This window comes from Geospiza fortis, unplaced genomic scaffold, assembly GCF_000277835.1.
Source record: "Geospiza fortis unplaced genomic scaffold, GeoFor_1.0 scaffold171, whole genome shotgun sequence".
NCBI classification, from domain to species: Eukaryota; Metazoa; Chordata; class Aves; order Passeriformes; family Thraupidae; genus Geospiza; species Geospiza fortis.
This window is the reverse complement of record NW_005054313.1, coordinates 2,774,756-2,788,580: the sequence shown is the minus strand read 5'-3', so window position 1 is coordinate 2,788,580 and position 13,825 is coordinate 2,774,756. Positions and strand designations below refer to the sequence as shown.

At 41.0% G+C, this 13,825-nt stretch overlaps 1 protein-coding gene across 2 annotated transcripts in view; it reads right to left on the bottom strand.

The window, feature by feature from the left end:
- The window catches only part of BTBD1 (BTB domain containing 1), a 6,821-nt gene extending 3,044 nt beyond the window's left edge, over positions 1-3,777 (bottom strand). The window contains exons 1-5 of one of the 2 annotated variants that reach the window (XM_031055980.1): positions 3,591-3,777; positions 3,239-3,344; positions 1,625-1,822; positions 1,172-1,364; positions 560-647 (exon numbers count right to left, since the gene is read on the bottom strand). In XM_031055980.1, coding sequence (XP_030911840.1) covers positions 560-647; positions 1,172-1,364; positions 1,625-1,822; positions 3,239-3,344; positions 3,591-3,704 — 699 coding nt within the window. In that variant the 5' untranslated portion in view covers positions 3,705-3,777. Of the gene's footprint in view, positions 1-559; positions 648-1,171; positions 1,365-1,624; positions 1,823-3,238; positions 3,345-3,586 lie in introns of both variants that reach the window. The other variant, XM_031055981.1, reaches the window with a different exon arrangement.
- Between the last annotated feature and the right edge of the window lie 10,048 nt (positions 3,778-13,825).

The following is a 13,825-nucleotide window of genomic DNA, read 5'->3' as shown; positions in this document are numbered from 1 at the left end:
GTACTGAGTGATGAGCAGGATCAGATTCAAAATTTCATAATGGAAACACTATGTAACAGTGTCCGTAATATACTGAGAGTCAACACTCCCACGTGAACAACAAAAGCAAATCCCCCACAGCTGTGCTAAACTTCAAAAAGAGAAAAATGAGCAAGAATTCTTGTTCAAAAGAAACTAAAAGGAACAATTACGAAAATCAAATCTTTATAAGAAGCACACAGGCTACTGAAGAACAAAACACACCCAAGTACAGTATCAGTACATATTTCCTATTAGGAAAGGCTTGAGAAAAGAGGAAAAAAGCTGGATGTTGGGAAACACCTACACTGAAAATGATTGGAGGACAGGAGAATACAGGAGAAAGGGAGCAAAGTTACATAGTGTTCTTTTGCCTAATCACCCACTTATGCCCACTTGTGACAAAACACAGCTTCGACTCCTAGCCTGTCAATTGCTCCCTCCCAAATATAGACCAAAGCTTCTGCAAGTGCTACAAGTGTAGCTTCCTTTTTTAAGTTCCTACAAGTGTACAAGCCTATTTAAACATAATGTACTGTACCTGTATATTAACTTGATAGTCTGTGGGTCCATGAATAGATCCATATAATCCAAATCCCACTATGGAAATTCTTCTGTTAACTGTGAACCTGATAAGACACAAGAAAGGAATTCAAATAACTCTAGTGAGTGTGTTACCTTATTTCAAGTAGGAAAAAGACTCCCACTGAAGAGTAGGGAAGTAAACTGAGAATGGCATTGCATTTTTTTTAAATAGCATTTTTTCTTTAGATTTCAATACTAAGAAAAATGCTTTGCCAGCTTCACATGTTAAAGCTTTGCTAATTCCTCAAGATATTCAGTATTAATAAACAAAACATAACGAGATTCTTTTCAGTATCTCCAAAATTAAAACAGATCAAGATTTGGTATTTCAAAAAGAAATATACAGATAACAGTCAATCATTCTGGAATGTACCCAATCCTCCCAAACGTCATTCTTGTTTTTATCTCATGTGTGTAATAGCTAAAAAAAATTGAAAAGATCAAATGTGTGCAACAGAGCCGGCATGTTTGCTACTGTATCTTATACCAAAAAGTCAAAGTTGAATGCTTTGTTCCCTTTCTCCCCACCCATTTCTGTCTCTCCTTCACAGAGTTTCTGAAGCCCCACCTGATGCGGTCGCTCGTTCCGCTGTAGCCCCAGCGACTCTCCACCTGCTGGAACCTGTTGATGCTGCATTCTTTTCCTCTAAGGCAACACCTTGGTCGGTCAATGTAATCTACTTTGGGTTTGGGATTGACAGTAAAGTGCAGAAAGAGATTTACTACTTCCCGATCCGACAAGATTCCAGACTGAGCAGGGCCTGTGAAAACATAAAACTTGTAAGATGGTTTGAAGGATTACCCCAGCTGTTCTATTTAAACCACACATATCACAAACTGAAGACAACAATAATATTTTCCAATGGCCAGAGCATAATCTGCAGAAGGTTTTGCTTTCATTTGTGCATCACAACTGTTATTAGTACAATATTAATAACAAGATTGAGTGTTAAGCATCTAAACACAGTTAAACAGCACTGAGATATGGTCTAACAGTAAGACAAAGAACTCCAAAACTCACCTGCTGCAAACTCTTCAATAGTCATTAGTGGAAAACGGATTAAGGAAAGAGCCCTTCCAAGGACTTTCTGTTTGTTCCCGAATGTCACAGGCAGTTGCTGTCTTTGACATTCTGCTTCTGCCCAGCGAACAACAGCTCCAAAGAGCCTACTTTCTCGAATACTGAGAGTGTCCCTTTCTAGAACTGCACATAATGTATCTAAAGAAAAAAATGTTAGCAGCTTCAGGTCAGTTTTCATCCAAGCCAGTGACAGTGCTACACTATGTAAGCTTAAAATACTAATCACACACTAAGAACATTCATAACAAGACTATTAGCTATGTCTTATTGTTATGTGTGTACATATATTACACATAATTTATCTTACATAAAAAATAACCTCTCAATGACATATAGATGTCAAACTAAAAGTTCATTTTCCTGCTATGAAGACAGGATATGAGCTTTCTTCTTGATTCCTAAGAGTGTAACTAATCTCTATAGTGGTAACAAGTATCTTGAACGATTTCCATTGCTAGGGCAAGATCTAAACCAAAAGTGACCAAACAGCGAATGCACACTATTAAAAAAGCAGGTTACTCATGATGACACTAAAAAACCAAGTTGCTCACAATGACAGTGTCATATTCTCATCTGGGCAGCCACCTGCCCATCTGGATCAACAAGCAGCAGTGGTTCACAAAAACCAGTTTAAAGATACATGAAAGTCATCTTAAGCACTGACATATTTGCTCTCTACAAAGCCTGAAGGCTCCACACAAGATCTGAGGCAAGGTACATGTTTAAAAAGCAACTTATCCTGTACTTATTACTTCTTCTGGCCTTCTTTGAATAACAGGCATGCACAAATTATCATTGAATACAAGTAAAAAAATAAATGGCTTTCTATATTCTGAATCTTCTCTCTTTAGGAATTTTTATCTGCCTTGAATTTAAGTAAGGCATGTTTGCAGTTATAGAAAATAGCATATTGGAAAGTCAAAACAGATTGAGACTTACCAAAACTAAAGATCACTCAATCAGAGTACAAATCCTATTGAACGTGAGTTAACAATGGCTTTAAAATTTCTTTATGCAGTGAAACAACTTTCTTTCAGTTTGAATTTTTCCCACAATCTAGCTGAATTGGAGTAAAACCTTAGATACATATAGTAGCAATGAAATTGAGCAAGTAAATTTACAACTGCTAGCTTTTGATAGAAGATTAAACAGAGAAACTAGCAGTTCATGTACTCATTTTTTAAAGCAGATTTCATTAATTGTACCTGATCTGTGCAACTGAATAGATAAATACCATGAGACAACAGAACAGTATGATTCCTGTTGCACATGAAAAGCAGCTATGGATGCCTCAGGCATGAGGCACAACCTCAGCAAGTGAAAGCTTTGGCTTCAATGAAGTGTGGTGTCACCACAGTGGGAGCCCTGGGACACCGCCATGACTGAAATGGGGACACAGGGCAGTGGAGCCCAGCTCAGGAGTGAAGCTCAAAGGAAAGCACTGCAGGGGTGGATGGCCAAGAAGGGAAGAAGTGCTTGGGACTCTGCACACTCAGATGGGGGAAGGAACTATCCTGGGGCACTGTCACTTCATGGACACACAGAGTGACTTACCTATGTCGATATCAGTAAAGCCTTCTGCACTTATGGCATCCATTGTGCTTTTGTCTATTGTGTCAAGACAAAGACTAGCAAGCTGAGGTTCATCAAACAAACGAGCCTGGAAAGATAAAGAAATATATCTTAAGCATAAAGCTGACAAACTGCTAATCTTAAAAAGCAAGCATTTTACCTCTAGTATAGACATAAACTGAAATAAGTTGATTTGTCTAAGTACTCTTTGTGTTTATAACTTAAAGAGCACTTAAAATCTCAAAGGAGAACATAATTAAGGAGAATTAATAATTTTCCTCCAGTTGGGAATTTATTCTTCTATTAAATCAAAACTAAGCTTAAATTTACCTACTTGAGTAAGCAGCATAAAGGCATTATCTGCTCGGAGATGCTTTGTTAGGAAATCCACACAATGTGCTTCCAGGGCAGGGACTGCATACTTTTTAGCAGTGTATAAAGTAGTCATGACTGTTTCTGGACCAATTTGAACTTCATCTGAATAAAGAAACCTATAAATCAATACACAAATACAGATAATAAAAACATATCTTTAGAAGGGCAGCCAAACACAACATCTCTTTGCATTTAGAAAACAGCCCAAAGATTTGCACTGTGAACAGCGCAACAGCTGACCTCATGGCATCTTTATAAATAAAGAAGGTAAGTTAAAAGGTTCAAGAAAGGCTATTATGTTAACCTAATGGCATACATTTGTTTTAAATATGTATTACTCCCTAGGACTGATCTGGCTGTACTAGTTATACATAGCTCCCCAACTGTAAACAACAGCTGAGCTGCAGAATTACTTAACCTACGAATGTGTGCTCTCAGTTCATCAGGAAAATATCAATGCACAATCCTCTGTGGGTGTATTCCTGAAATTCATTTATTGACAGTGCAGACTGACTTCCTGTCCATGAGGGAATAGTGTCAAGGACTTAGATTGTGAGAACATCTTGTGTCAAAGTTACCCCTCTGTAGTATTCAGAGAGGAAAGGGAGTACATTCTAGCACATGACCTTGACTCTTCTACTCCTGCCATGCTCTGGCTTGTCTTCACTGCCAGAGGCAAGAGGATTGGTTGAGATTTTAGGATAAGCTGTGAACCAGAATATAGGAGCCTCCACCAATACCAGGAAAAAAACCTGTTTCCTGAGCAGTTGTTGTCTTTTTAAAAATAACTTTTCTTAGAAGTGACATTTAAGATAATTTTAGCAAAATTTCATCAGCCTTTCAAATAACAATCAAGAATAGTCTGTGATTTACAAAAATACATTTGTCCCCAACACACATAGGTAATTAAATATAATAAACCAGGGCATACATACAAATGCAATAATTCCACAATGAAAACTCCTTTTTTAAGTAGAAGTTTCATCAGTTCAATCAGAATTGATTTATGAAAGCTAAGAACTATTATTAGCTGTTGATGAAAATGATGGGCTGACTTTTTTGTCACAACTGCTGACAAATTTACTTTTAAGAAACAAATATTTCAAGGTACACTTTTACATACTAAATTGACAAGCTCTTCATTGAAGCGCTAGAACAGTGCATTTCCATTTTGGTTCTAAGATTTAAAATAATCAGTTTTAAATACCATAACTTTTGTTGTATGACTTTATAGGAGCTTAGAGTCCAAATCATGTAAAAGTTGATTAACAGGCTGTAAAAAAAGCAATATTGCCAAGCAAACTACAGTATGCATTTTACCTAACCAAAAAAACCACCAAATCCCAAATTGGTTTTGGAACATGATTTTGGTTTTATTACTTAAGTGAATCCAATCTGAAGGCAGTGAAGGGACACGCCAGAGGGGCTCATCTGGCTTGTGTTTCACTTTCTGCTGTACCTTCCAAAGAAACAGGGTGCAGTCCTAGGTGTGTCTTCCCTGCACAAATCCCCTTGTCCTGTGTGCCAAGAGCTGTGTCTGTGTTACCTCGCCCCTCTGTGGCACGCCTGAACTAGCACAGCTTTCTGTTCACACCTCTGCTCCTCCTCCACTTAACTCAGTGGGAATGACAATCACTAATTTTATTGGCATCAGGATGAGGGAATGGGAAGCTGGGGGATGTATGTGCACAGTGGAAGAACATTTTTGGTGACCAGAACAAACAATTTTTCCAAGTGACCAGTCAATCATTCACTCTGTATAAGCCTCTCATACATTTTATGCTATTTTTCTTTACTTTCAGGTTAGCACTTCCTTCTCCCCTTGTGTTGGAATCCTCTCAGTAGCTGAAATGTTTTCACCATTATAAAAGCATACAGGAATCTTTTTTCAAGTTAGTCTTGATTACCCCTTTATTTACTGCTTGCCAAAATTCTCTGAAAAGATTTTTGGAAGACAGACTGTTAACTTGTGCCATATCATCACTTTCCTTTATTCTGTGATCAAAGGACAAGTTAGCTTATTGTAAAATATGAATGAAAATTTAAAAAAATATCTTAGTAAAACCAACAAAAAGAAACCATAAAGCAGACACCTACTGAGACAACCTGAATTTTCTTGATCATTGCTACTCATTTTGTAGTAAGAAACACACACAAAAGTTGCTTCATTGGGAAATAGATTCAAACTTTGTGACTTTGATATTATTTCAGATCTTGAGGATTTATCTGTCAAATTACTTTTTAATTAAAAAATCTTTTCCTTTAATTTACAAGTAGCATTTGCCAGTAGATCATTATGAAACACATAAACTACAGACATGACTTAACAAACCATGAGTAAATAAAATGGAAATGAGCGGAGCATTAAATAATTAGTAAATTATGTCTAGAAAGTATTGAATTACTTAAACATTTCCTTTACTTGATGTCCATTTGCTATGTGTATTCAAAGATCCTGACTTAATTTCTAGCCAATGTACCTCAAACTGATATTTTCAAATATTAAAGAAATGTCCTGTGAAATGTAATTATTATTATCTGAGTGATTTACTAATGATAGATACAAGAGGTCAACAGTGCAAGGTATTATTCCTGCCTCTTTCAGCCAAGGAAAAGACCCCATATTGTTTCCATCATGGAAAAAGTCCATTACTGGCATGTATTACAGAACTTCTCCCTAGATATGTTCTTAACAAGGTACTGCAATGTGTATTTATTTCAATAAAGGCTCAAAGAAATACACATAGCATGGGAGAATGTCCTGAAGAGCTGGCACAGACAGCAAAGCCGAGCTGTTTCAGCAGGCCACCAGTGTGGTGACATTCAGACAAGGCACAAGCAGTCAGCTCACTGACGCAGCTCCCCTGGCCATTACGCACTGGCAGCCCTACCAACACAAGTGCTTTGTCTGCTCCTAACAATATCTCTTCATTCACTCCTCAGTGTTCAAATACCACCCTTATCTTTACTTAGGAATCTCTTAGAAATCTCTGCTTCTGTGTTTCTATTTTCATTATTATACCCACTTTTCACTGTCCAGCGTTTTTCCCACATATACAGACACGAACGTACACATGTGCACTGTCATTTACTTTCAACCTTCAGAACCAATTTGCTTGAAAGACACTTCCCACTACCTCTTGCTCCTCTGCACAAAAAATCCACAAAGAACACTTCATTTGCTAACAGCAACAGAAAGAGATTGCTGCTCATGTGGTTTTTGTGCATATCACCTGCTTTATCTCCTGTGCCCATGATTACCTAAGGACCAGGTGATTCTTCTAATTGTTCCTGTCTCTTAGGCCTCAGCAAAAGAAGAAAGTCTTGCCAAGACTTTGGAGTTTTTCCTATTACAAAAAAACTCTAAGACACTACATATTTATTTCCAGGAAATAGTATTACTTGTTTCCCAAGTGTTCATTACAGAGAACTGTTTTATATATTTTACGGTTTATGTTTTTTGCCTAGAAAAGTGGTTTCTCCAATAAGAACCTTAAAGTTATACAGTTTAGTCGTGTTACTGCACCACAGCCCAAGGCACAAATAAACTATTAGCAATTGTTTCTATGAACACAATCAATTTTATTTGCCACTACACCGAGTAAAGAGAAATGGTAGGTAAACTCATCAGTTTTGTGAGCACGGGAACTAGCAGATCCTACTCTGCCCAAGTTAGAAATCACTAACACACTTTATATCCTTTCTGCTATCACTGCGCTCCCAAGTGTCACACTCAGATGGCCTGGGAGTGAAAATCAGCTGGTTATTGCCTTCTGCTGCACGTTCCCTCTCTGCCCAAGCACGACTACAATGGGTGTTATTATGGCAAAAAGATGTAACAACTTATTATCATCACTGACAAAGAAAAGCGAACAGGAAGATGACTAAGACTTCCAAGTAAGTATCAAATTTCAAGGTAAGTATCAAATGAAAAGAAAAGCTTGGTGCAACAGCCTCTGTCCCTTCTTAGTCACTATTAGAAGATGGCTAGATAGTTGCAACACCAAGGGGACCCACTAATTCCCATCATTTTACTTTAACCAAAACACTGAATCGAAGTGCCCAACCAGACACCCACCAGTGCTTCCCTAAACGTACAGTCAGCTGCCATGGAATGAGGGCACTTCTCTCGGGAAAACAGTGCAGGGTAAAGTGCAAGAGGGGACCAAAACACATTGGAGGGGCGATGTGACCTTGCGTGGAGCCCACAAGGTATTTCCGCGCCTTCCCTGCATCTCCCTCCAGGGACGGGCAGTAGGACAGGCCGGGCTCCGAGGGGACAGGAGCCGGGAGGGGCCGCGGAGCGAGGAAAAGGCAGCGGCGGCCAAGCGGGGCCGCGGAGCCCCGTCCGTGCGCGGCCGGTGCCCGGGATGTGCTCGGGAGGTGCCCTGGGATGTGCTCGGGATGTACCCTGGGATGTGCTCGGGAGGTGCCCGGGATGTGCTCGGGAGGTGCCCTGGGATGTGCTCGGGATGTACCCTGGGATGTGCTCGGGAGGTGCCCGGGATGTGCTCGGGAGGTGCCCTGGGATGTGCTCGGGATGTACCCTGGGATGTGCTCGGGAGGTGCCCGGGATGTGCTCGGGAGGTGCCCTGGGATGTGCTCGGGATGTACCCTGGGATGTGCTCGGGAGGTGCCCGGGATGTGCTCGGGAGGTGCCCTGGGATGTGCTCGGGATGTACCCTGGGATGTGCTCGGGAGGTGCCCGGGATGTGCTCGGGAGGTGCCCTGGGATGTGCTCGGGATGTACCCTGGGATGTGCTCGGGAGGTGCCCGGGATGTGCTCGGGAGGTGCCCTGGGATGTGCTCGGGATGTACCCTGGGATGTGCCCGGGATGTGCTCGGGATGTGCCCTGGGATGTGCTCGGGAGGTGCCCTGGGATGTGCTCGGGATGTACCCTGGGATGTGCTCGGGAGGTGCCCGGGATGTGCTCGGGAGGTGCCCTGGGATGTGCTCGGGATGTACCCTGGGATGTGCTCGGGAGGTGCCCGGGATGTGCTCGGGAGGTGCCCTGGGATGTGCTCGGGATGTACCCTGGGATGTGCTCGGGATGTGCTCCGGAGGTGCCCGGGATGTGCTCGGGAGGTGCACGGGAGGTGCACGGGATGTACCCAGGGACTGCGCCGCTCGCCAGGCCCGTCAAAGCGTCCGGGAGCGGCCGTGCCCAGGGAATGCACTTCCCAAGGCGCGGAGAGGGAGCGAGCGGACGGGCAGGGCACGGAGCTGATAACGCCAGCCTTGGGAGCGAATAAATGGCAGCGATTGTGCTCGGGCACGTGAAATGCATATTCATTTCCATAACGCCCGTTCCGCTGTGGTAACAGGCAGAACAAGGGCCCCTGACCTATTTTAAATATTTCTGAGGTAAAGTGGAAACATCGGCGGGTTTTAAGGCACACACACCTTACAGTCCTTCTGCACGTAGTGTGTGTCCCGACATTTGGTGTTTTATCTTCCGAGGAGCCAAAGCAGAGAGGCCGCTGTGCCCCGGCAGCGCTGGCACAACTCAGCGTGCAGGCGGGGGATTAACCCGGGCACTGTCCCGCTCAGATTTTAGGGAAGAGAGGGGAAAGGAACACGAGGTGTTTGTGTTTTCCCAGCCCTGTCAAACCGCTGCAGAAGGGAGGCGATTCCTTTTGCCATCTGCTGGGGCTGTGCTGTAAGCACAGCGGCGATTTGCACGGAGCTGTTTGTCACCGCTCCCGGCTTGTCAGCATTTATGGAAGCGTGTGGCTAAAAGAGGAATAGAACATGTCACCGCTCTGCATTCAGGTTTATAATTAGGACAAAACTGAGACCAAGCAAGTGTGGTCCGTTTCGCAGAACAAGTTTTTGAGAGCCTTTAGCGAGATGGAAGCAATTTCAGCAGGGTAAACTACAGTGGGAAAGGGCATCAGAAGATACAGTGCACCGACCAGAAAGCAGCAGCTAGCTCTGCACAGAGGCTATATTTAAAAATAAAATCATACTGCTGACTTAGAAGAATGAAGGTATCAGCTCTGCACTTTTCTTCTCCCAAGGTGGACAAAGAAGGGAGGAAAGGAGAGCCTCACATTCCCTTTATAGCTTAGGGATGGAGATGTGGAACATTGACACTTTGGGCACAAATGGAGAATGTTAATTTAAATGGGATTTTTTTTTTTCAGTGATGGGATGGCATGAGTATTAATGAGCATTTCTGTCGCTGCTGTCTTTGCTTTTATCATTATGTGCTCACTCACAGGTTAATCTGTCAGCTGAGAGCCAACAGACTGCTCTGCTTAGAGAGAACCTTGTTTGCAAAAAAAGTGTCAGTAACACTCTAGAGGAGGTTAACAGGGATGGAAGAGGGCTGAGGAAAAAGGAAAAGGTACACCAGAGATGTAAAAGGAGGTCAGCTGGGGCAGACAATGTGTGTAAGACAGCTTCAGGGATGAGAAATCAGTCATAAGAAGGTAAAGCTATGCAACATAGGAAAAGAATGGAAAGACCTGTGTGATGGTCTGAAAAAGAAAATGGAGAGAGAAAATGAGGGGAAAGAAATAGAAGTAAAATAAAATAAAACAAAATAAAAGTCTAAAAAAAAAAACAAGAAAGGGGACAAAGAAAAAGCGAAATGTGACCAGGATGTCCATCTGATCTGTTCAGCTAAATGCCAAATGCACTAATTGAAACAGTTTTGAAAGTGAGAACTAAGAAAATATTAAGTAACATATTTCCTTTTGACACTGGGCTTTTCTTCATGTAGACAATGAGCCTCAGACATTTGTTTCACCTTGTAATCTTTGTGCTAGCTTCCTTGAAAAAAAAAATCAACCAGCTTTTCTTTGGCATTCTCAGTGGGTGGATCACAGCCATTTTTAAATGTGATGTCATGGGATTGTATTTGCCAGTCCAGATCAGAAATAATATACAATGCTTTTCCCAAAAGGGCTACACATGAATGTCACTAAAATGCAATCCCATTATTTGCTTTCTCAGTGTGTTCAGGTTTTGTCTAGGAAATACAGCAGAAATTAGTATAGGATAAAAAAATATTTATATAAGCAGCTCAAGAAGACATTGCTTTGTTTGATCTCACACATCAAAATGGCTACAAATCAAGGGCTGCAAACAAAAGTTCAACAGTATTATATTATGTAGCTGTGAAGGTTGTCCTGATCTCTAGCCAGGAAAACAGAATGTCAGGGAGTGTCTGCACTTTTGAGCAGCTAATTTTCAAGATCTCCATAACAGCCTGAGCAAGCCCATGCTGACCTGGTGCCTTTTTTCTGCAGAAATTCATGAAGGAAGTGCTCTCCAAGGCTTGAGGCTCCCTCACCTGTCAGCAGGGAGACAGAGGACACTGTGTTTACACAGACTGAGGAGGAAGCAGAGAATGCTGTGATCAAACTGCAGGGATTTCTGAGATAGCTGTGATGCCAGAGATGTCCCAGAGACACAGGAATCCCTGCCCAGTGGCCCTGGCCTCCCTGCCCCTGAAACTGGGCCAGTTCTCTGAGAGCCATCAAAAAGGTTTAGGTTACTAAGACTATTGTTTTCAACCATTTGTTCCTGAAATGATTTAAATTCTCCTCCCTTTCCTTCTTTTCCCCACATGAACTCAGCTTTGTGTGTGCTCCAAGGAGCTGTTTGTTGTTATGATCAGAGTTCTTGAGCTGGCTCATATTTTCACAGTGATTAGCAATTGTTCTCATAAGCAGTGAGCATCCTTTCTCTGCTTCAGGAGGGAAGGGAATAATTCAGAGTAAATCACAGATTTGTTTCTGATTAAGCTTCCTGGCTGGAGCCATTTGATGACATATTTTCCTTTCCATGCTCAATTAAACCCTAAAAATCCCCTACCTCTGATCCATGCCACTGCTGTGAATGACAGACATGCATATTACTGTTCCCATCACTTCAATTATCAGTAGCATTACAGTTGCTCAAATGTTTAATTTTTTGTAACTACAGTTAATAACAACCACAAAAACAATGTTGTATCTTTGGGCTTTTTCTTGTGCTTATCTTGTCTCTGGCTTGCATCCCTGTACAGTTGGGATGTGGGCTCTGTAGATAACAGATCCAGTTTTTGGAGCACAGGATCCACTCAGGCTCAGAAAACTCAGTCTTAGATCTGAGTAATGCTAAGGGCAGGAATTAAGTTTTATTCTTATGTCTTGTAAAGTGTCTATTTAATGTTGATTTTAAAAAGCTGTAATAAGAGAAACTGGTATTTTTTCTCTGGTATAAATTCACCTGTATTCAAAAACTGACCATAAGAATGCAACATTCTCAGAATTTTTAAAATTCATAATAATTCTTTCACTATAATTTCTAAAAGTAATTCTCATATCTGAGGATTTTATTTCACATTTTTACCTGTGCTGGCTAGCTGTCCTGGAGTATTAAGTTAATTATGTATCTTGTGCCCTCTATTATAATGGTACTTTTCTCATTTTTAGTGACAGTATTAATGATTTGTGCTTTAATTTCTATTACTGTATAGTAATTTTTACTCACAATACACTGTTACCATAAACATTCCTGCCAATTAAAGCATTTCTGTGAAATTTTTCAGAATTGTAGCTTAGAGATGGTACCAATGTGTCATGGAAGTTTTTGAGGACTCCAGTTGTGGAAGTTTCTCTTTCATTTCTCATTCAGCAATTTATGCCTTTCAAAAACATACAGCAAGAGTCAACAGCAACATTCATCCCATCTTTTCTCTGAAAGTAATTACAAAACAAAAGAAATTATTTAAGCTATAGAAGATTCTACTCACCACATACCTATTTTACATATAATTTCAAACACTGACATGGCTGTTTCTATGAAAAATCCTGTGCTTTGACATATATTTGAAAGAATTAAAAATATTCTGCTGCTGCATAGCTGAAGAAGCAAAGGAGGGGAAATTATTTTATTTGTTATGACCATCATGTCTTTATGAATGGCCAGTGGCTATTTTGTGAAGCTATTAAGCTTTCAATCCCTGCTAAATGTGTTGAGGCACAGCAGTGTTCAGGACAGGATCCCTATTTCCTACACTTCTACCAGGGTATTTAGCTAGCAGCTTAATTTCCACATAATTAATGAGATTCTTACTGAGAACTCACACTTGCCATTTCCAGTTTAAGACAAACAGTACAATTGACATGCTCCCTTTTGATATAATGCCTATTAATTTTACTCTGGCATGTCTCTTTTCCTCTTGTGTGGTGAATAGACATGTTGTAGCACAAAAATCAGCTCTGCTTTTGAGGTACTGATACTCAGATTTGTAAGTGGAATGGTCATGGATCACTAATTCCTCTTTGGATTCTTCTTTGGTGCTGTGATTGTTGTTGGTGAATCCCCCCAAATCCTCATCAGACCATCAGCACATGGCCTCCTGCCCCCCATGTGAGCTGCCTTATGTGGCCTCTGATGCACCATGCGGTCTGAGATTTACAACACAGCACCACTTATTACCTGTTGCACCCTCAGCTCACAAGAAATTCAGAAATTCAGAAGGGGTTGGGCTTTAAAGTTAGAGGATGGCAGTTATGTGTGGTCTAAGATGCTCTCTTAGCAAATGAACACATTAAGAAAAGACCCAAACACAAAGCTTTTAATTCTTCTCCTAATTCACCTTTTAATCCACCATCTTATCTGGACTCTTGGTTACTGACTCCTCTTGCCTTAAAAACTCACTTGCATATACAGGAAAGTAGAGCCTCCAAAATGTATCAGCTCAGTTCCATAAAAATTGAATGACACAAGTTGTTTTGTAGCAGGATGGCATTTTGTAGCTGGCATCATAATGCAAGGAAGGCTTGCTGCTTGGCAGAGCCCTGTGTGAAGACGAGCAGTGCTTCCAAGTGATATAAATAGTGTCTCTTAATCCTTGCATTGATCTTCATGGGCTTGCTTAAGGTTCAGCTACCTATGTTTGTTTAGATTACTGTGGATTTAAAATTAAGACAACTATGTTTTATTATAATGTTAAATCCTAAAAGTAGTCGTGATTTCATGGGCAGTTATTGAAGGTAAGAGCTGCTTCTCAGGCTAAAAGTGGACACAAAGACCTAAGGGCCAGTTAATCTCCTACTTTGTTGCTGACCATTAATAAATTACCTATTTTTATATTCTCCACAGTATTTTTTTGCTGGCACACTTACAAATGCCTTCTCAGTCCTGACATCAGAACTGATCTGCTACCATTTAGTACAGAGTCTGGAGAGGAACAA